The 23459-nt window shown below is 38.9% G+C and overlaps 1 protein-coding gene across 2 annotated transcripts in view; it reads right to left on the bottom strand.

Moving 5' to 3' along the window:
- Positions 1-19333: 19333 nt before the first annotated feature.
- LOC126181932 (retinol-binding protein pinta) overlaps positions 19334-23459 on the bottom strand; it is a 45027-nt gene continuing 40901 nt past the window's right edge. For both annotated transcript variants that reach the window (XM_049924810.1, XM_049924811.1), the window contains 2 exons: positions 20255-20324; positions 19334-20167 (listed from right to left, as the gene is read on the bottom strand). In XM_049924810.1, coding sequence (XP_049780767.1) covers positions 20158-20167; positions 20255-20324 — 80 coding nt within the window. In that variant the 3' untranslated portion in view covers positions 19334-20157. The remainder of the gene's footprint in view (positions 20168-20254; positions 20325-23459) is intronic.

Below are 23459 nucleotides of genomic sequence, written 5' to 3' on the forward strand. Positions count from 1 at the left end.
ATCGTATTTTTGCATCTCTATTCTTTTCAAGAACTTTTACTATAGTATTACAAGCATTTTTAGTTGTACCATATGATTTGTTTGCTTTGGAACTTTACATTTTAGTGACTTGTTGATAATGATCTAGTGTCATTTGCCTTTGATAGCAACATTAACATGTAGAAGAATGCTATTCAGATGGCTCCCCAGCTTTTTAATATTTTAGCTTTCAAATACTTTAACAATTGTTTGTAGTAATATTTGGTATAAATGTAATTTATTAGTTGATTTACATTCATCTCTGACTATCTTGTGCTGTTATTGCTTCAAACAGTGTGTTGTCCATTAGTTTGTGTTTACATCTTGCATTGAAGTTTCCTTGTTACATGCTTAACATTTCGTGACAAATAGTTAGCTGTTGGGTTGGGTGTGAAGGCTAAGTGCCAATAAAGTTGTTTGTGCATTCTACTAAGTTATTAATTTAGTAGTTTTCAGTATTTCTTGCTGCTTCTTGTGAAATAACTAGAGAATATTTTCAGAAAAGTTTGCTCAATGTGTGGTAATTTGCTGATTGTACCAGTGGCCATGTGAAATGTATGTCATAGACAAGGACAAGTGAAGTATTTGTGGTACTAATGTTAGTGGTGGATTATTGATGTTACCTAGTAGTTACTTTGTTTATAGAGAGTAGAGTTTGAAATTACTGGAGTTAGCTCATAAAATGTTCTGTAGTAGCATAACTTAGGTAATGTAGATGTATAGTCTTTTTTTAATACAGTTATAAAATTTTTACCATGAGTGAAAAGCGTGGGCTTTGTCATTGATAGGCGAGTACTGGGTTACTGTGAAAGATTTATGTGAAGTGTTTTCATTTGGCAGTGAGATACTCTCCTGGTGCATAAGATCTGTGCCCTTCAGGTATAGTTACAAAATGCAATGGAGGAACTAGACAGGATGAGGAGAGAGAAGGGGCCTGAAGAATGTGAAGTGGCAGTTGCTATGAAGGCAAGAGAAGGATATATTTAGACAGCTGCACTTTGTGTATGACCAATAGATTTGACCAACTGTCAGAGGTAAGTGGAGAGGACTCTCTTGTATCTGTAGGTGTAGGAAACATGCAGAAGACCTCAACAGTTTAGAAGGGTAAATCAGTTGTAAACTCAAACAGAAATGATAAGATCCTGCTGTGAGGTAGTTCTCATGTCATAGGTGTAGCCCAACAGTTGCAGAGACTGTTGGGGAGTATCAGATCACCCGCATTGTGAAGTCTAGTGCAAAGTTGCCTCTGTCGAGTGATAATGTAAGGGAGTTATGTAAGAATTTTACAAAAGAAGATCAGATGGTAATTTGTTACAGTTCAGAATATTCTTGACAGGGGCAGAAGCATGACATAGTTGGTGACCTGGAAGGCTGGAGAAGCCTGTTGCTCAAAGTGGTCTCACAACTGTGCTCTTTGTGCAGCTGTTTCCATGTCCAAATTATCTTCATGTTAAGACAGCTGTTAGGTGTGTTAACATGGGGCTCGAGAAAACACTGATGACAGAGAGTATGGCTCACACTGCAGTGGTCCCAGTTGATTTACTCATGGACCAAGTTTCACTAGGAATGGTCTGCACCTCAATAAGTAGGGCAAAGGTGGGGTTGGCAAAGCTTATAGGTTACAATGTACAGGTGGTTGGGAAGATTCCTGTAGTGGTTGGTGTTAAAGTTGCACCTCTTTTAGACTGAGGAATCTGCACACACACACACACACACACACATTTTAAATATAATTACAAACTACTATGGCTATACGGTCCAGAAAGTAACAGATGTTCCAAAATAAAAAATTAACAATATGAAAAATCCAAATTTTGTTATATACATTTCAAACATACACTTACGCTATTTTTCTACATAATTGCCATTCAAATTGAGGCATTGATCATACCACGGCATATTTTTTTAAATACCATCTCTGTTGAGATCTGCTGTCTGCGACTGCAACCACTGGTTTGTACTGGCCTGCAGTACAACATCAGTATCAAAGTGTTGTATAGCTGGCCATGTCTTCATTGCTGGGAAGAGCTGGTAGCCTCTCAGTGCCATATCTGGTCCATATGGTGGACAATCACACACCTCCCATGCAAAACCCTGTAGGAGCTCGCAGGTACAACTGAGGTGTATGGATGTACGTTGAGGTACAAAAAACAAAACTTTTGCACTAAGTTATCTCTGAGACTTGTTCTGTATCACCTACTTTATCAGTGTCACAATCATGAAATGATGATTTTCACAAATTTTATCATTGATTTTCATCACCAGTTCGTCAGTCACAAGGCTAGGCTTACCACTGCAGTCCTCATCCTCAAGACTGGTATGGCTATTTTTAAAGCATAGGCATCTTATGAATGGAATGAAATGTGATTTGATTGGTTTCTACATGAAGACTGAGCTATGGCTGACTGTAGCTATTACAATAGAAGACTGTGTATGACTTTGGCATAATTCTTACTTGCTTTCAGTTGTTACCAATCTTAGTTTTCAGCATTATGTGTCAAAGAGTATCTTCATGGAACATATCAGTAAATTCAAATCATTTTAAATCCAAATGCATATAACATTTCTATTACTACTTATCCTTGCAGTATACTAAAGCACTGTGCTGCATATGTTTGCCCAGTAATTATCCACATTTCTAATATTTAATTTCATATTGGTCAGTGATAAAAGTACTTATTACTGAAACTTCTTTATAAAAAAGCAGAAAGGGATAATTTTTACAGTTTTAGAACTATTTTTATGCCATCTGTGTGTAACGCTGGAAATGCATATCCTCCTATTTCCATCTATTGTACTATAAATTTGTTTTCCTTATTTTTGTTACCTGAATATATAACATTTCTGTGTCTTCGTATATTGTAATTGTTATACTATTTGTATATATATATTTATGCATTTATGTCGATGTATAATTGGTTCGTGTGAAGAATCAAAGTGTGTAGGATCTTTGGTAGTGTTAACTCTGCCGCCTGGAGCACGGGCTGAGAGAGAGGGAGAGTCTAGCTGGAGTAGCGAGTGGAGCAGGTGTGTTGTGCGACGCTCCCGCGAGTTGCCGCGCTTTCGGGGTATGGCAGCATGTAATTGCGCTCGACTTGCGATGATAGTTTCTGACATGGTGTCGCGGACGGGAAGCATTAGCTGGCGCACATCAAGAGCCCGTTTCGTCTGATGACCGTGTCGAGAAGAAGGCGCGCCAACATCCAGCTTCTGCAACAGCGACGGCCGACAATGAGTGACTGTCGCCACCTCCTCGATTGACGGCTTCAAACCTTCAATCAACCAACAAGGAAGACCGGAAGCACGTAAAGTTTTAGAACTGTATGGCAGACCGCAGCTTTTCAAACTTTTAAAATTGTTGCATCACAAAATTACAGCAACTTAGCATGAACCTTTGTTGCTCATTGTCCCAAATGCATTGCCAAGCTGGGTCCCTTCCTTTTCCGAAATGAACCCGAGTGTCGTTGAAATTCAAACGCCAGCATTAAAGTAACATAATTCAATTTCGCTGCTTTAATTTCAAAGTTCAGTTAAAGTATTCATAGCTGGCTACAATATTTAGATTACACAAGCACGAATTAAGAGTGCGAGTTTTGTTACCATGTTTTAGCTTACCTGTGACTGCAGATCAGCTTGGTATGTACTAAATTTTACTATTGTTAATTGTTCAGAATCATTTAATTCAAGTTCAAAGTTAAATCTCTTATTTCTAAATTGCGTAGATTCAAGTAGCTTTTGAAATGATTGTTGAGGTAGTCCAAGACTAACCGTATTTTACTGAATTTCGATGTGCTTCAGAAAGAAAGCTCACTATTAACTTCAGTCACTAAATTAACTTTCGATTTTCCGGTTTTATTAATTCTTTTGCTAAATTAAGTCAGAGTGTAGCGAAATTTATTACTTCTGACAAACTTTCAGTTTTCACACTACACTTGTCAACCTTCAGTTGCCACCCTTCTAGTGCTAATTATATGTGTAATAATCTTTCTTTTTCAGTTACTATAGTAATTGTCCTTAGGACTGGCGACCGTAATTTCCCCCAAATCTCAAATATCTAATTACCGATAGTTGATTGTTAACGTAACGGCCGCACATTTACTTTCTTTATTAACTTTACCCCTATTTCAAAATTGATTTCCACCAGTTTCATTAGCATTTTTCCTTTCATTTAGATGTAACCCTTTCCTCCCTCTTTCCCGACAAATTAACCTCGGTGACGATTGCTTTTCCCAAATTTCCATTAGGTACACGCGGTTTAATTTTTCACTGTCATTAAGGTCGATAAGTGAGGGGGAGGTTACACGTGGCGACCTGGTGACAGGACAATCTTTGGATTTGAGTTTGTTCTGGACATGAACTTTGCATTGTGCAAATCTCGTAACACGGTACTGGTTACAAAATGGTCGATATGTCAGCGAGAATATTAGTGTGAGCAATCCTAATTAGATTTGAGATTTGGCATTTATATTGAAAATTATTAAAATGAGTGAAGGCAACAATTGGCAAAATTTGGTAGACTTGGATACGGAACAATCGTTCGAACAGGGGGAAACGCGCACCGCGGTACCCATTGTTCAGGGGCAGGCGGCTAGCATGAAAGACGCGACCACCGAAACGCAACAAAGAGCAGAAATGGAATTCCAAACTTTAGAAAATGTTTCGGAATCGGAAGTGAAAGTCAAATCTGAATCCCTTGATGACGAATACGGGGGGACAATCAAAGAGGAAGCCGCTACAGAAGTAAAACCGGTAGTTTCCGGGAATTTAACTGATTTATTGAATGTTTTGATTAACGAAATCAAGAGTCAATCGGCCAAGCAAGAAGATCAGGCTGCCAAGCAAGAAGCTCAGGCAGCCAAGCAAGAAGCTCAGTCTGAAAAAAATTGAACGGATGCTAGACAATCAGAACAAAGCTATTAACGTTGTTAACAACAATGTTGGAGTTGTTAACACAAAAGTTGATAAAATCAAAGAAGATATTGTAATTAATACCAAAATCGGTAATCTTAAACAGGAAATGATAGGCGTTCAGGCGGAAATTGCGAGCATAAATACTCGTTTTTATTCCGAAATTAGCAGAATCGAGAAAAGTGTAGGAGAAGCAGTTGCTCCGATCATCGAGAATAAGGTAACGGAACAAATTCAATTAGTGAAAAAAGATGATCAAAAGAAGGTGGAAACTTTAAAGGCTTTAGTATCCGAAGTAGATACCAAAGTAACGAAGCAGGCTAATACCTGCGAAGAGAAAAAAAGGGAAGTAGAAACGCTTGCGACAACCACTTGCCAAGTAATTACGAGAGTGTCGGAATTAGAAAAGAAACTCGACGAAAAACAGAGCTATGTGCCAATCTGTGCACATAGTTCGGAATTGTTGACGAAAGAGGAGCGGTTCGACCCCTTGAAAAAAGGCGGTATACACGCGACGGATTTCATTAAAAATTGTGAAAGAGTTTTATCCACATCATGGACTAATGAGAGAAAAATTAATGCGGTTATTGATGTGTTAGCTGGTGATGCCAAGCGTTGAGGCTTAAACCTCAACATTACAAACCTGACTTTTGACGAGTTTAAAAATTTGTTTCTGGCTGAATACTGGTCAGAGAAAAACAGCAAAGTGTCTGGCACGAATTTGTCGTATCGAGGCCTTTCGATGCGAATTTGCGCTGCTCGATGAAGGAGTTTGAGAGGGCTGGATCCGCAAGTTGGAATATTTGCGTGATCGCCGCTCGGAATCCGAAATAGTCTGGGAACTCTACAAGAAGCTTCCAGATGATACAAAACGATATGTAGGAAGCAATTACAGGACAATCAATGATTTCCTGGAAAGAGTTGAGGACGAGGACTATTGGCGCAATAATCGCGACAGTGGTAGAGGCCGTGGTAACAACAATGGGTACCACAACAATGATAACTATGGGAACAATGCATACCGCAATCTTGGCAGCAATAACAATAGAGGTTCGGGCCGTAATGACAATCGGTACAATGCAAATAATAACAGGAATGACGGAAACCAGTATCATACTAGCGTGATACGGGCTTTGCAGAATAGTAATAACGCCAGAGGGTGTGATCAGCCGCCTCAGCAGCATCCGGGGAGCGTATCTGCTGGGACGAGACAGGGAAACCATTAGCCACGCCGGTGAGGGGCCGACCGGTCGTGGAGAAATTTTGGCGGCCCAATAACAGGAGAAAACCCAGGTGTCATCGTTATGAAAATTCTGTTTGGAATAATCAACGGCGGGAGAGTGTGCCAGTGTTAGGAGAAAGGAGTGCGCCCACAAGTAGTAGATCAGCTGTATACACGGCAGTAGGAAGTAAATTCACTGTCAGTGAGAACAATTTAAGTAGTGTTCCGGAAATCGATTATAAAGTGGCAGCTGTAACACCCACAGCGGAAATGGAGATTGAGTTTAAGAATGATTCGCAATTGTTGAGAGAAGGTCAGTTGTCGGATAACACGTCCGTCATTGAGCGAGGGGATGCAGAGAGGGATGAGGTCTGGTTAAGGCAGTATGGTCGCTTATACGACGAACTAAGAGATTATAGGGGCCTGTATGGGAGAAGTGTTTATGGGGAGCGCGTGCAGGATTTTCCGCATCTCGTCCCACAGGAAGATAGTGTTTGTGAAATGATAGAAAGTTCTGGCCCTAACCGGCAGACTTTACCAGAAACAGTTGATGTTAATGGGGAGCATGAGCAAGATTCGTCGTGTTTCGTCCCGCAGGAGTTAGATGTTGAAGTAGTAACGGAAAGTTCTGGCCCTAACCGGCAGACCTTACCGAAAGTCATAGTGGTAGAAGTACCCGACCCATCCGACGCAAACCCCCAGTTTAAACATTGCGAGAGTATTAAGGAGAAAGATTACGAAAATTTTAGTGATAGCCGGACACGATTGGTAGAAAAGCACATAGATTATAGCGTGTATGAGGTAAGAGCTGACGTTATACGGTCGGACGGTAGCAGTGTGTGTTGCGCAGATCCAGAGGAAGTAATTGCAGATACTACTGGGCACATTCCTCCAGGTAGATTGGCAGATGAGATCAATCTGACCAAAGTGGAATCAACGAAGGTGTCAATTAGTGAATTGAGCAAAGCAACACTCACTAGTTGACGAGTTACAGGAAAAGGTTTCGGTATTGGAGGCGAAGCTACAGACTAAGCCTCAGGACAAACGTGTTGAAATTAAAACTGTATGTGAACAGAGGCTGAAAAAGCCGCCAGATAAACTGGCTTTAGGATCAAAGCCGGATGGTTTTTTCTGGAATGACCTGGATATAGACAAGGATTTACTGTGGGAAAATAAAGAAACAGTCGAGGACAAGTGTAGACAGATAGTAGTGTCTGTTAATATGCACGACCTACAACTAAACGTGTTGATTGACACCGGTGCAGAATTGAGTGCTGTATCTGGGAAAATATTTGAGTTACTGAAAGACAGACCTGGCCTCGTAGTTATGCCAGTAACAGGAGTGAAAATTATCGGTGCTACTGGGGATGCCAGTAAACTGGTCTCAAAACAGATTTTTGTCCACTTTGAGATATGTGGGGCACGATTTGAACAAGAGTTTGTCGTCGTGCCAGACTTGACTACGGAAGTAATTATCGGGTTGGATTGGCTATTAAAGTACCGTGCAGTGATTAATTGCGAAAGCAAAACTTTGACATGTACGTCACGAGATAAAACAATAGTAGTTAGTTTTGACGAGGCAGGAGACTGTGTGCATAGGCAATACCAGCCTATACACATTGTTAACTGGCCGGATGCTATTGACGTAGGTATGAATTTGAACTACTGTAATGTGAGGAATCTCGGCATTGACAATATTGTAGAAAGTGATTTGGAAAGTATTGTAGACGGTGTGTCAAACTTAACACACGAACAAAGACGAGACCTGTATGAAGTAATAATGAGGAATAAGAGTGTGTTTCCAGACAAACTGAGTATTGGTGTGAAAAAAGATCGTTTGCGAGAAGTAATGAAGCTAAAAGCCGATGCTCGCATACGTCGTCATGACGCTAAAGTGCGTTTTGCTAAGTTTGCAATCGGAGACTTAGTACTTGTAAAAGGTCATGAGAAATCGAGCGAGATAGACAATGAAATCTCTAAATTTAAGTTTGTTTATAATGGACCATATAAAGTCATTGGTATACCTCACACAAATGCTTATTGCTTAGAGTATCCAAGCTCTGGAAAACTATTAGGTATACGGAATATTGTAGACTTGAAATTGTACCAACCTAGGTTCGATTAATACCACACAATGGGTAATTTGTACAGTATGTAAATATAGAGTGTAAGATTTAAGGTTTGCTAGATTGCCATGCTTTTGCCTGACCAAGAGGTCATTAAAGAAGTTGTAATTAATAAGTAATTAATTTTGATTAATCAATTTAATTTTAATCAATTTAATCATGACCTAATCAACTGAAAAATCCAAGCTGCTAGTTTAAGTTTTCAGCTGAGTCACAGTAGATTAAGGAATGTAAATATGATTTTGTAAATAGCTGTAAGATTTCATAAATATGTGATTTACTAGTCATTCCCGATGTACTTAGACGCTGTTTTAAGTTTCAGGCTAGTACATGCTTGTGATGATGGACAGTGTTGAGTTATCCACTTTGATAGTGTTTATGGACTCCTTGAGATTACTCGGGAGTGAGTTTTTCCGAAAGAATTCAGTGAAGCGGACGTTCTGGAAACGCCGTTACAAGGGCGAGTGAGATCAAGGGTGCCGCACAGGCGGGCGCAACAACACTGGCAAGGAGGAGCCGCTGTCGGCTCTTTTGCCGCTGTCGGCTCTTGTGCCACTGTCGGCATTCTTTGTACTTGCGAGTACGGAAGGTGGAGTTGTTTTTTCTTCCCGGACAGCTGATGTGAAAGAATTCTGCTGTTAATATTTATGTTTTTGTCGATCTGCTGTACGTTATTTTCTTGTTTAGCGTTAAATAGATTCTCGTGACGAGAATATTAATTATGAAAAGGTTATACAAAATGTGTAGTCTAATTATTTATTTATGTATTTTGATCTACCTGTTTTTATGACCATGTACTCTGATTAATTTTGTAAATAGTATTCCATTTCTTGATAGTGTTATGGATTTTGACGATTTTGGAATAGCTAAACCATTTTCTATATTTTCTATGAATTTTAATATGTTGTCAACCTGTTTTATTTTGATCAAGATGACAGAGTGGAATAAGATTAGGAGTGTCTCACTCAATTATTATCGTCTAAAAATTGGTTTATGGTTAATTAGGCGAATGCTAAATTTTGTTGATGTTTTGAGGATATGCATTCCCGCTGTTTCTCTTTTGGGACATTTTCTGAGTCTGTTTAGGTTACACGGACATCCACAGACAGTGTGGGGCACGTGTAACGCTGGAAATGCATATCCTCCTATTTCCATCTATTGTACTATAAATTTGTTTTCCTTATTTTTGTTACCTGAATATATAACATTTCTGTGTCTTCGTATATTGTAATTGTTTTACTATTTGTATATATATATTTATGCATTTATGTCGATGTATAATTGGTTTGTTTCATAAATATTATTTGTATTTTTACGCTGGGTCTTGCCTAGGGAAAACTGCTATCAAACGATTACATCGATATGTCGTGTGAAGAATCAAAGTGTGTAGGATCTTTGGTAGTGTTAACTCTGCCGCCTGGAGCACGGGCTGAGAGAGAGGGAGAGTCTAGCTGGAGTAGCGAGTGGAGCAGGTGTGTTGTGCGACGCTCCCGCAAGTTGCCGCGCTTTCGGGGTATGGCAGCATGTAATTGCGCTCGACTTGCGATGGTAGTTTCTGACATGGTGTCGCGGACGGGAAGCATTAGCTGGCGCACATCAAGAGCCCGTTTCGTCTGATGACCGTGTCGAGAAGAAGGCGCGCCAACATCCAGCTTCTGCAACAGCGACGGCCGACAATGAGTGACTGTCGCCACCTCCTCGATCGACGGCTTCAAACCTTCAATCAACCAACAAGGAAGACCGGAAGCACGTAAAGTTTTAGAACTGTATGGCAGACCGCAGCTTTTCAAACTTTTAAAATTGTTGCATCACAAAATTACAGCAACTTAGCACGAACCTTTGTTGCTCATTGTCCCAATTGCATTGCCAAGCTGGGTCCCTTCCTTTTCCGAAATGAACCCGAGTGTCGTTGAAATTCAAACGCCAGCATTAAAGTAACATAATTCAATTTCGCTGCTTTAATTTCAAAGTTCAGTTAAAGTATTCATAGCTGGCTACAATATTTAGATTACACAAGCACGAATTAAGAGTGCGAGTTTTGTTACCATGTTTTAGCTTACCTGTGACTGCAGATCAGCTTGGTATGTACTAAATTTTACTATTGTTAATTGTTCAGAATCATTTAATTCAAGTTCAAAGTTAAATCTCTTATTTCTAAATTGCGTAGATTCAAGTAGCTTTTGAAATGATTGTTGAGGTAGTCCAAGACTAACCGTATTTTACTGAATTTCGATGTGCTTCAGAAAGAAAGCTCACTATTAACTTCAGTCACTAAATTAACTTTCGATTTTCCGGTTTTATTAATTCTTTTGCTAAATTAAGTCAGAGTGTAGCGAAATTTATTACTTCTGACAAACTTTCAGTTTTCACACTACACTTGTCAACCTTCAGTTGCCACCCTTCTAGTGCTAATTATATGTGTAATAATCTTTCTTTTTCAGTTACTATAGTAATTGTCCTTAGGACTGGCGACCGTAATTTCCCCCAAATCTCAAATATCTAATTACCGATAGTTGATTGTTAACGTAACGGCCGCACATTTACTTTCTTTATTAACTTTACCCCTATTTCAAAATTGATTTCCACCAGTTTCATTAGCATTTTTCCTTTCATTTAGATGTAACCCTTTCCTCCCTCTTTCCCGACAAATTAACCTCGGTGACGATTGCTTTTCCCAAATTTCCATTAGGTACACGCGGTTTAATTTTTCACTGTCATTAAGGTCGATAAGTGAGGGGGAGGTTACACGTGGCGACCTGGTGACAGGACAATCTTTGGATTTGAGTTTGTTCTGGACACGAACTTTGCATTGTGCAAATCTCGTAACACGGTACTGGTTACAAAATGGTCGATATGTCAGCGAGAATATTAGTGTGAGCAATCCTAATTAGATTTGAGATTTGGCATTTATATTGAAAATTATTAAAATGAGTGAAGGCAACAATTGGCAAAATTTGGTAGACTTGGATACGGAACAATCGTTCGAACAGGGGGAAACGCGCACCGCGGAACCCATTGTTCAGGGGCAGGCGGCTAGCATGAAAGACGCGACCACCGAAACGCAACAAAGAGCAGAAATGGAATTCCAAACTTTAGAAAATGTTTCGGAATCGGAAGTGAAAGTCAAATCTGAATCCCTTGATGACGAATACGGGGGGACAATCAAAGAGGAAGCCGCTACAGAAGTAAAACCGGTAGTTTCCGGGAATTTAACTGATTTATTGAATGTTTTGATTAACGAAATCAAGAGTCAATCGGCCAAGCAAGAAGATCAGGCTGCCAAGCAAGAAGCTCAGGCAGCCAAGCAAGAAGATCAGTCTGAAAAAAATTGAACGGATGCTAGACAATCAGAACAAAGCTATTAACGTTGTTAACAACAATGTTGGAGTTGTTAACACAAAAGTTGATAAAATCAAAGAAGATATTGTAATTAATACCAAAATCGGTAATCTTAAACAGGAAATGATAGGCGTTCAGGCGGAAATTGCGAGCATAAATACTCGTTTTTATTCCGAAATTAGCAGAATCGAGAAAAGTGTAGGAGAAGCAGTTGCTCCGATCATCGAGAATAAGGTAACGGAACAAATTCAATTAGTGAAAAAAGATGATCAAAAGAAGGTGGAAACTTTAAAGGCTTTAGTATCCGAAGTAGATACCAAAGTAACGAAGCAGGCTAATACCTGCGAAGAGAAAAAAAGGGAAGTAGAAACGCTTGCGACAACCACTTGCCAAGTAATTACGAGAGTGTCGGAATTAGAAAAGAAACTCGACGAAAAACAGAGCTATGTGCCAATCTGTGCACATAGTTCGGAATTGTTGACGAAAGAGGAGCGGTTCGACCCCTTGAAAAAAGGCGGTATACACGCGACGGATTTCATTAAAAATTGTGAAAGAGTTTTATCCACATCATGGACTAATGAGAGAAAAATTAATGCGGTTATTGATGTGTTAGCTGGTGATGCCAAGCGTTGGGGCTTAAACCTCAACATTACAAACCTGACTTTTGACGAGTTTAAAAATTTGTTTCTGGCTGAATACTGGTCAGAGCAAAAACAGCAAAGTGTCTGGCACGAATTTGTCGTATCGAGGCCTTTCAATGCGAATTTGCGCTGCTCGATGAAGGAGTTTGTGAGGGCTGGATCCGCAAGTTGGAATATTTGCGTGATCGCCGCTCGGAATCCGAAATAGTCTGGGAACTCTACAAGAAGCTTCCAGATGATACAAAACGATATGTAGGAAGCAATTACAGGACAATCAATGATTTCCTGGAAAGAGTTGAGGACGAGGACTATTGGCGCAATAATCGCGACAGTGGTAGAGGCCGTGGTAACAACAATGGGTACCACAACAATGATAACTATGGGAACAATGCATACCGCAATCTTGGCAGCAATAACAATAGAGGTTCGGGCCGTAATGACAATCGGTACAATGCAAATAATAACAGGAATGACGGAAACCAGTATCATACTAGCGTGATACGGGCTTTGCAGAATAGTAATAACGCCAGAGGGTGTGATCAGCCGCCTCAGCAGCATCCGGGGAGCGTATCTGCTGGGACGAGACAGGGAAACCATTAGCCGCGCCGGTGAGGGGCCGACCGGTCGTGGAGAAATTTTGGCGGCCCAATAACAGGAGAAAACCCAGGTGTCGTCGTTATGAAAATTCTGTTTGGAATAATCAACGGCGGGAGAGTGTGCCAGTGTTAGGAGAAAGGAGTGCGCCCACAAGTAGTAGATCAGCTGTATACACGGCAGTAGGAAGTAAATTCACTGTCAGTGAGAACAATTTAAGTAGTGTTCCGGAAATTGATTATAAAGTGGCAGCTGTAACACCCACAGCGGAAATGGAGATTGAGTTTAAGAATGATTCGCAATTGTTGAGAGAAGGTCAGTTGTCGGATAACACGTCCGTCATTGAGCGAGGGGATGCAGAGAGGGATGAGGTCTGGTTAAGGCAGTATGGTCGCTTATACGACGAACTAAGAGATTATAGGGGCCTGTATGGGAGAAGTGTTTATGGGGAGCGCGTGCAGGATTTTCCGCATCTCGTCCCACAGGAAGATAGTGTTTGTGAAATGATAGAAAGTTCTGGCCCTAACCGGCAGACTTTACCAGAAACAGCTGATGTTATTGGGGAGCATGAGCAAGATTCGTCGTGTTTCGTCCCGCAGGAGTTAGATGTTGAAGTAGTAACGGAAAGTTCTGGCCCTAACCGGCAGACCTTACCGAAAGTCATAGTGGTAGAAGTACCCGACCCATCCGACGCAAACCCCCAGTTTAAACATTGCGAGAGTATTAAGGAGAAAGATTACGAAAATTTTAGTGATAGCCGGACACGATTGGTAGAAAAGCACATAGATTATAGCGTGTATGAGGTAAGAGCTGACGTTATACGGTCGGCCGGTAGCAGTGTGTGTTGCGCAGATCCAGAGGAAGTAATTGCAGATACTACTGGGCACATTCCTCCAGGTAGATTGGCAGATGAGATCAATCTGACCAAAGTGGAATCAACGAAGGTGTCAATTAGTGAATTGAGCAAAGCAACACTCACTAGTTGACGAGTTACAGGAAAAGGTTTCGGTATTGGAGGCGAAGCTACAGACTAAGCCTCAGGACAAACGTGTTGAAATTAAAACTGTATGTGAACAGAGGCTGAAAAAGCCGCCAGATAAGCCGGCTTTAGGATCAAAGCCGGATGGTTTTTTCTGGAATGACCTGGATATAGACAAGGATTTACTGTGGGAAAATAAAGAAACAGTCGAGGACAAGTGTAGACAGATAGTAGTGTCTGTTAATATGCACGACCTACAACTAAACGTGTTGATTGACACCGGTGCAGAATTGAGTGCTGTATCTGGGAAAATATTTGAGTTACTGAAAGACAGACCTGGCCTCGTAGTTATGCCAGTAACAGGAGTAAAAATTATCGGTGCTACTGGGGATGCCAGTAAACCGGTCTCAAAACAGATTTTTGTCCACTTTGAGATATGTGGGGCACGATTTGAACAAGAGTTTGTCGTCGTGCCAGACTTGACTACGGAAGTAATTATCGGGTTGGATTGGCTATTAAAGTACCGTGCAGTGATTAATTGCGAAAGCAAAACTTTGACATGTACGTCACGAGATAAAACAATAGTAGTTAGTTTTGACGAGGCAGGAGACTGTGTGCATAGGCAATACCAGCCTATACACATTGTTAACTGGCCGGATGCTATTGACGTAGGTATGAATTTGAACTACTGTAATGTGAGGAATCTCGGCATTGACAATATTGTAGAAAGTGATTTGGAAAGTATTGTAGACGGTGTGTCAAACTTAACACACGAACAAAGACGAGACCTGTATGAAGTAATAATGAGGAATAAGAGTGTGTTTCCAGACAAACTGAGTATTGGTGTGAAAAAAGATCGTTTGCGAGAAGTAATGAAGCTAAAAGCCGATGCTCGCATACGTCGTCATGACGCTAAAGTGCGTTTTGCTAAGTTTGCAATCGGAGACTTAGTACTTGTAAAAGGTCATGAGAAATCGAGCGAGATAGACAATGAAATCTCTAAATTTAAGTTTGTTTATAATGGACCATATAAAGTCATTGGTATACCTCACACAAATGCTTATTGCTTAGAGTATCCAAGCTCTGGAAAACTATTAGGTATACGGAATATTGTAGACTTGAAATTGTACCAACCTAGGTTCGATTAATACCACACAATGGGTAATTTGTACAGTATGTAAATATAGAGTGTAAGATTTAAGGTTTGCTAGATTGCCATGCTTTTGCCTGACCAAGAGGTCATTAAAGAAGTTGTAATTAATAAGTAATTAATTTTGATTAATCAATTTAATTTTAATCAATTTAATCATGACCTAATCAACTGAAAAATCCAAGCTGCTAGTTTAAGTTTTCAGCTGAGTCACAGTAGATTAAGGAATGTAAATATGATTTTGTAAATAGCTGTAAGATTTCATAAATATGTGATTTACTAGTCATTCCCGATGTACTTAGACGCTGTTTTAAGTTTCAGGCTAGTACATGCTTGTGATGATGGACAGTGTTGAGTTATCCACTTTGATAGTGTTTATGGACTCCTTGAGATTACTCGGGAGTGAGTTTTTCCGAAAGAATTCAGTGAAGCGGACGTTCTGGAAACGCCGTTACAAGGGCGAGTGAGATCAAGGGTGCCGCACAGGCGGGCGCAACAACACTGGCAAGGCGGAGCCGCTGTCGGCTCTTTTGCCGCTGTCGGCTCTTGTGCCACTGTCGGCATTCTTTGTACTTGCGAGTACGGAAGGTGGAGTTGTTTTTTCTTCCCGGACAGCTGATGTGAAAGAATTCTGCTGTTAATATTTATGTTTTTGTCGATCTGCTGTACGTTATTTTCTTGTTTAGCGTTAAATAGATTCTCGTGACGAGAATATTAATTATGAAAAGGTTATACAAAATGTGTAGTCTAATTATTTATTTATGTATTTTGATCTACCTGTTTTTATGACCATGTACTCTGATTAATTGTGTAAATAGTATTCCATTTCTTGATAGTGTTACGGATTTTGATGATTTTGGAATAGCTAAACCATTTTCTATATTTTCTATGAATTTTAATATGTTGTCAACCTGTTTTATTTTGATCAAGATGACAGAGTGGAATAAGATTAGGAGTGTCTCACTCAATTATTATCGTCTAAAAATTGGTTTATGGTTAATTAGGCGAATGCTAAATTTTGTTGATGTTTTGAGGATATGCATTCCCGCTGTTTCTCTTTTGGGACATTTTCTGAGTCTGTTTAGGTTACACGGACATCCTCAGACAATGTGGGGCACGTGTAACGCTGGAAATGCATATCCTCCTATTTCCATCTATTGTACTATAAATTTGTTTTCCTTATTTTTGTTACCTGAATATATAACATTTCTGTGTCTTCGTATATTGTAATTGTTTTACTATTTGTATATATATATTTATGCATTTATGTCGATGTATAATTGGTTTGTTTCATAAATATTATTTGTATTTTTACGCTGGGTCTTGCCTAGGGAAAACTGCTATCAAACGATTACATCGATATGTCGTGTGAAGAATCAAAGTGTGTAGGACCTTTGGTAGTGTTAACTCTGCCGCCTGGAGCACGGGCTGAGAGAGAGGGAGAGTCTAGCTGGAGTAGCGAGTGGAGCAGGTGTGTTGTGCGACGCTCCCGCGAGTTGCCGCGCTTTCGGGGTATGGCAGCATGTAATTGCGCTCGACTTGCGATGATAGTTTCTGACATGGTGTCGCGGACGGGAAGCATTAGCTGGCGCACATCAAGAGCCCATTTCGTCTGATGACCGTGTCGAGAAGAAGGCGCGCCAACATCCAGCTTCTGCAACAGCGACGGCCGACAATGAGTGACTGTCGCCACCTCCTCGATCGACGGCTTCAAACCTTCAATCAACCAACAAGGAAGACCGGAAGCACGTAAAGTTTTAGAACTGTATGGCAGACCGCAGCTTTTCAAACTTTTAAAATTGTTGCATCACAAAATTACAGCAACTTAGCATGAACCTTTGTTGCTCATTGTCCCAATTGCATTGCCAAGCTGGGTCCCTTCCTTTTCCGAAATGAACCCGTGTGAGGTTGAAATTCAAACGCCAGCATTAAAGTAACATAATTCAATTTCGCTATTTTAATTTCAAAGTTCAGTTAAAGTATTCATAGCTGGCTACAATATTTAGATTACACAAGCACGAATTAAGAGTGCAAGTTTTGTTACCGTATTTTAGCTTACCTGTGACTGCAGATCAGCTTGGTATGTACTAAATTTTACTACTGTTAATTGTTCAGAATCATTTAATTCAAGTTCAAAGTTAAATCTCTTATTTCTAAATTGCGTAGATTCAAGTAGCTTTTGAAATGATTGTTGAGGTAGTCCAAGACTAACCGTATTTTACTGAATTTCGATGTGCTTCAGAAAGAAAGCTCACTATTAACTTCAGTCACTAAATTAACTTTCGATTTTCCGGTTTTATTAATTCTTTTGCTAAATTAAGTCAGAGTGTAGCGAAATTTATTACTTCTGACAAACTTTCAGTTTTCACACTACACTTGTCAACCTTCAGTTGCCACCCTTCTAGTGCTAATTATATGTGTAATAATCTTTCTTTTTCAGTTACTATAGTAATTGTCCTTAGGACTGGCGACCGTAATTTCCCCCAAATCTCAAATATCTAATTACCGCTAGTTGATTGTTAACGTAATGGCCGCACATTTACTTTCTTTATTAACTTTACCCCTATTTCAAAATTAATTTCCACCAGTTTCATTAGCATTTTTCCTTTCATTTAGATGTAACCCTTTCCTCCCTCTTTCCCGACAAATTAACCTCGGTGACGATTGCTTTTCCCAAATTTCCATTAGGTACACGCGGTTTAATTTTTCACTGTCATTAAGGTTGATAAGTGAGGGGGAGGTTACATGTGTTTCCTAAAGTTACTGAAAAGGCTATATACATCAGGGCACTTGCTCATTTCAGTTCACGTAATTCACTGTATAAATGTACAGTTTTGTTTTAGAACTAGTTTAACAACTGAAAATGCTATATTCTCTTTCCTCTCTAAGGCACTGGACAGATTAAACAAATAGTTGCAAATGCCATGCATCTTCTTTGATTTAAGCAAGGTGTTTTGAGTTGATAAAAATAATACTGCTGATTTGGACCATTATGGAATAAGAGTAGTAGCTCACAACTGGTTCGTCTCATATCTTAAAAACAGATAGAAAAATGTCTGTAAAGAGAAAGGCTGTGACATGGGGCTTCATTGGGGGAGTTGTCTTCCCTCACGACTCAGTGCTGGACCATTATTGTTTCTTGTATGCATATATAAATTTTATATCTTTCAATATCACAGGTGATTTTGCAATATTTGTTTGCTAATGACACTAGCTTGGTGGTGAAGGATGCTGGTTACAATATAGGCAGTGTATCAAATAGTGCATTTTGACATAAGTTCATGGCTTGCAGAAAATAAATTGACACTAAATCACAATAAGACACAGTTTTTACAGTTCCTAACACACAATTCAACTGAAACTGATATTTGTATTACATAGGATGGGGATGTAATTAATGAATCTGAACAATCCAGATACTTAGGTTTTCAGATATGTGGTAAGCTGTCATGGGAACCCCATGTACAGGATCTTGTTCAAAAACTGAATGCAGCCATACTTACCATTAGAACAGTATCTGCAGTAATTGATAATCCAACGTGAAAATTGGTCTCCTTTGCTTATTTTCATTCACTTGTGAAATACAGTAACTATATTCCAGGCCAAGTAGTGGTGTAAGTTCTAGTCGACCCCTGTTCAGGGGTCTGGGAATGCTGACACTGACCTTTAATTAGACATTTTCTTTGATGTTGTTTGTTGTTAACAACAGGAGCTTATTCTCAAGAATTAGCAGCATTCATTCAGCTAATACTAAGCAGAACTTCAACCTGAATTTGGATTGCACTTCCTCAGCTCTTATGCAGAAAGGTGTGCAGTATTTTGCTATGTTCACTTTCAATGAGCTGCCATAAGAAATAAAAAATCATAGCAAGTCATCCATGCATTTTCAAGTCTAAAGTGAACTGCCTTATGGCTCACCCCTTCTGTTCTGTTGGGGACTTCCTGGAAAAAGTTAAGTAAATTCCTCTATTACCTTGTTGATTAGCTAGTATATATTTATCAGCTTGTTGTTTGCATAGAATTCTTAAAAATTTTATTTTATGTGTTTTGATTTTTTCTGATGTTAACATTGCACGTTGCTTCCTCAAATGGCTACCATCATAGGTTTAAGTTATTAAACTGATGATGTAAATCTGCCACAAAGTGTAAAAAAATCCATTTGAAGAAATAAAGTGTTACCTAGACAGACAATTTTGTGTATAAGTGCCATCATGGTAGCAGACCTGTGGAAAGATTTTGTCGTCCTTGATAATTTAGTGTTTGAAACAAATTTTTATGACACCACTGAGTTTTCACAGTGTAAGACATATAATGGTAAAAGAAAAGTTAAAAGCATGGAAAAACGTACCAGCTGAATTAGAAATAGAAAAAGATCTGCATTATTTTTCTTCAAAATTACAGAAAAAAGTGCTCACATATACTGACTTATCCATAGATGTTATTAACAAGTCATTATTTTTCGACTGAGATCTATTTAAAATGACAGTCATTAACAAAGGAAGGCACAATCATTGCTGAACATGTAAATCATATTTTTGGATTGCTTTTCTAACATTCTTAATGAGTGCTAATACTAATCACTTTGATGTGAAATGTGTCACTATAAATCACTGCAAACAAAAAATTCATTGTACAGACATACAACACTTTATATTAAAGACATTTAAAAAAGTAAAGGGAGAAAACCATTTGTCAAAAAGATCATTATAATTTAATGGTAATAACCTTAGAAAAGGCACAAGCTGATAAATAATTACAGCAGAAATTGTTTCATGTTAGCACAAACAGACAAGTCTAACCACTATGAGATCACAAGGACTGCTGCTGGCACAGACATTTTAATGTTTTTTTGCTTTTTACTATGACTTAATACCAGTGTAAAGACATCACCAGTACTTCATTGAAAGCTTGGCAATGTGTGTGACATATCACTACTACAATATCATTTGCAACAACTTTCCACTGGAAATTACTTTTCAGTAGTGATAACATTTGAGATCTGGACAAGCCTTGTTACTTTTATCAGATCCTATATCACAAAGTGTTGCATTAGTTGTGAGTGGTGCTCAAATGATAAAACTGCAGGTACTAGTAATTTCAACTCGCCCCTCTTCACTCTGAACTCTTCAGTAAGCAGTTTCTCTGAAATCTTGCATTGAAGATTGGTGTTCATGAGAGCTTCACTTGATTCTGCAAAGATGAATGTGAGTTATTATATAAAAGGCAGAAACAAAAAATTTTGTAGGCATGAATAATTATAATAGAATATTATCTTACTTGGTGGCCTTGTGTTTTTCATCCTGAATAAACCAGTCTTGGTTTTCCATCAGTTCACTCTTCCAATATTCTGGAAAAGAGGAAAAGTTATTTTTTAAAATAAAGGCTAAATATGAGTGTTGGAACTGTTGTAGTTAGGAAATATTTTAAAAATTTCACAACTTGTGTAGCCTACCATTGGTGTGAGACAGTTCTCAGTTCAGAAGAAGGTAAAGAGCATGCCATCTTCAATATGACAATGTCATTTACTACAACACTGTGGTGTTCAAACAAATCTTCAAGTTGATGTTCACTCTAATATAAGCTATGATGAATGATTAATAAAATTTTGACAAGAACTACCGGTGTCTGTAAAACAACATGTTTTCAGCTGAGAGAAAATATTATAATCTTAAATCAGACAACCCTGCAGGCAGAACAATTAGCCTCTTACTGCATTTTATGATATTGCTTCATTTGGTTTCAGTTATATTTGAGTTATGAATATTCATTGATTCATTTATGCAGAATGTAGAAGTTATTTTCCAAAACAATTTATACAAGTATCAGACACCATCCAATGAGAAATTTGTGGATAATGCTTTGTAAAACATTAATGTGGACTTTACTCACTAAACTCAGCTAATTATTATTGTTGTGTAGCCCACCAGTTATCCTTCACTAAAGCAAACTAAGAAGGGTGAAAGGTAAAAACTGAAAACATGATTTTAATTGTATAGTACAACTTTTACTTTTTATTGTCATTAGAAGTATTATTCCATCTCATGGTTTTTACCTTGTAGCAGTATTAGAAATGGAGATTTTGCTGGCACAGTGCATTTACAGTGCCTGTTTCCAACTTACAATGGACAAATCAATGAACAACTAATATGACTGAAGAAGTGTCAACTTTTTTTCAAAGTAACAGCTTTCTCTCTGATATATTTCACTAGATGTAATGGGTACAAACAGGAATAGCAGGAAGCAATATAGTGATGGTTCACTGTTAATGCAGCACACAGATTGAAAAGAAGGAAACTTGAGGCTGAATGTCCAATCGATGTGAAGGTCATTAGACACAAGGCATAAACTCAGATTTTCCAAAGGAACTGTCTTGTTATTCACCTTAAACAAATTACGGAACTCACACAAAACCTAAATGAGGATGGACAGAGGGGGATCTGGACAGCTGTTCTCCCAAATATAAGCCTACTGCTTTAAATATGTGCCACCTCACTTGATGGTGCAAATGAAGGTTCTGTGATCTGCCTTTAATTGATGGATGCACTGACTCATCCCACACTCCTGAAGTCTCTTCTCTTTGATACAATCTGTGAAACACGATCAATGAGTGAAACACAATAAAACAATGTTTGTAGCATATTATACAGGATACCTGTAATTAAAGTTCCATTTTCAAAGTGCTATAAAAAAGAGAACTACTACTCAGAATGACATAAAATTTTAACAATACATAATTGATGCAGAGGGAAAGTCATGGGACAGTAAAATTACCAATAGATGTCACTGTAAGCACCATAATGGAAATGTGGTTTTAACATGAATGGGGTCAACTACAAATAACCAATGGTTTCAGTTGCATGTATGCCATCCATACTGTTCAATATGCATGACTGCACAAATTCACCAGTCAACAGTTCTGGCATTGTTAGTCAGGTAAGCCCATCCAACATGGCCAGATCATACCACATTGGATGGGAAAAATTGGTCTTTAATTGTCTTGAGGCCACGAACCACATATGAAATCAAAATGACATTAGTTTTTAATTGTCCTGGGGCAAAAATACACATAAAAAGCAAAACAACATTGGTGTATAACTGTTGTAAGACTGATGCAACACGTGTTCAATATGCTGCCTACCATTTTCTGCCCAAAGTTGAAACCGAGAAACAGCATGTTCCGCAACACATCGGAGTGTCTCAGGAGTCACATTCAGAATGTGTTGCACAATGCTTAACTTCAGTTCATCTACATTCATAATTGGGGCACTGAACACAACATCTTTCTGATAACTCTATGGCCCGAAGTCACACAAATTAAGATCAGGTGATCTGGGTGGCCAGGCTGTACGAAAATAACCACTGATAATTCTAGCATTTCTGAAATGCTTCTGCAGCAGCTGAATCATTGGCTGCACAATGTACAGAGAAGCACCATCTACCATAAAAATAATCTTACCCACACGTCCATGCTGCTGAATGGCTGGAACAACACTTGTGTGAAAAAGACTCGTAGCATTTACCAGTGCTAGTACAGGTAAAATGACTCACAGGACTCAGCTCCTCCAAAAAATATGGCCCTATGAAAAACAATGCCGTCAACCTGCACCACACAATCACCTTTGCAGAATGAAGCAGGAAGCAACTCAAGAACAAGGGTGATTCTGCATGGATAGCAATACAGGATGTTTCATAGGATTTTATTCACTGTGCTCACAGGCATGTCCAACATTCAGGCAGTTCCCCATGCTCTGCATGTTTCTACATCTACATCTACATGGATACTCTGCATCAATAACATGCTATTCTAATTTGACATCATTCTGGGCAGTGCTCCTCTTTTTCAACATTTTGAAAGTAAAACTTTAACCATGGACACCCTGAACACACCAGAATCCGTGTGAAAACAAAACTTTAAGTCATTCATTTGTGATGGCATGATACAGCAACACTGATCTAAAAGCACATTCTATTTGTTCCATAACAAAATTTCGTAGTACATGAAACACCTGTCTTTTTGCCTATACAAATGTTATTTTACTTTATTAACATGTGAATGAGTTTCTCATTCACTACATCATTCACTAACACTTTGTGTTCCATATAACCTATCACAAAGAGACTTCTGGGAAGTGAAATGAGTCTATATATATATATATATATATATATATATATAGACATTTTTGCTTGTGTCTGTGTATGTGTGGATGGATATGTGTGTGTGTGCAAGTGTATACCTGTCCTTTTTTCCCCCTAAGGTAAGTCTTTCCGCTCCCGGGATTGGAATGACTCCTTACCCTCTCCCTTAAAACCCATATCCTTTTGTCTTTCCTTCTCCTTCCCTCTTTCCTGACGAGGCAACCGTTGGTTGCGAAAGCTAGAATTTTGTGTGTATGTTTGTGTTTGTTTGTGTGTCTATCGACCTGCCAGCGCTTTTGTTTGGTAAGTCTCATCATCTTTCTTTTTAGATATAATTATGTAATTA

This window comes from Schistocerca cancellata, chromosome 1 (genome assembly GCF_023864275.1).
Source record: "Schistocerca cancellata isolate TAMUIC-IGC-003103 chromosome 1, iqSchCanc2.1, whole genome shotgun sequence".
NCBI classification, from domain to species: Eukaryota; Metazoa; Arthropoda; class Insecta; order Orthoptera; family Acrididae; genus Schistocerca; species Schistocerca cancellata.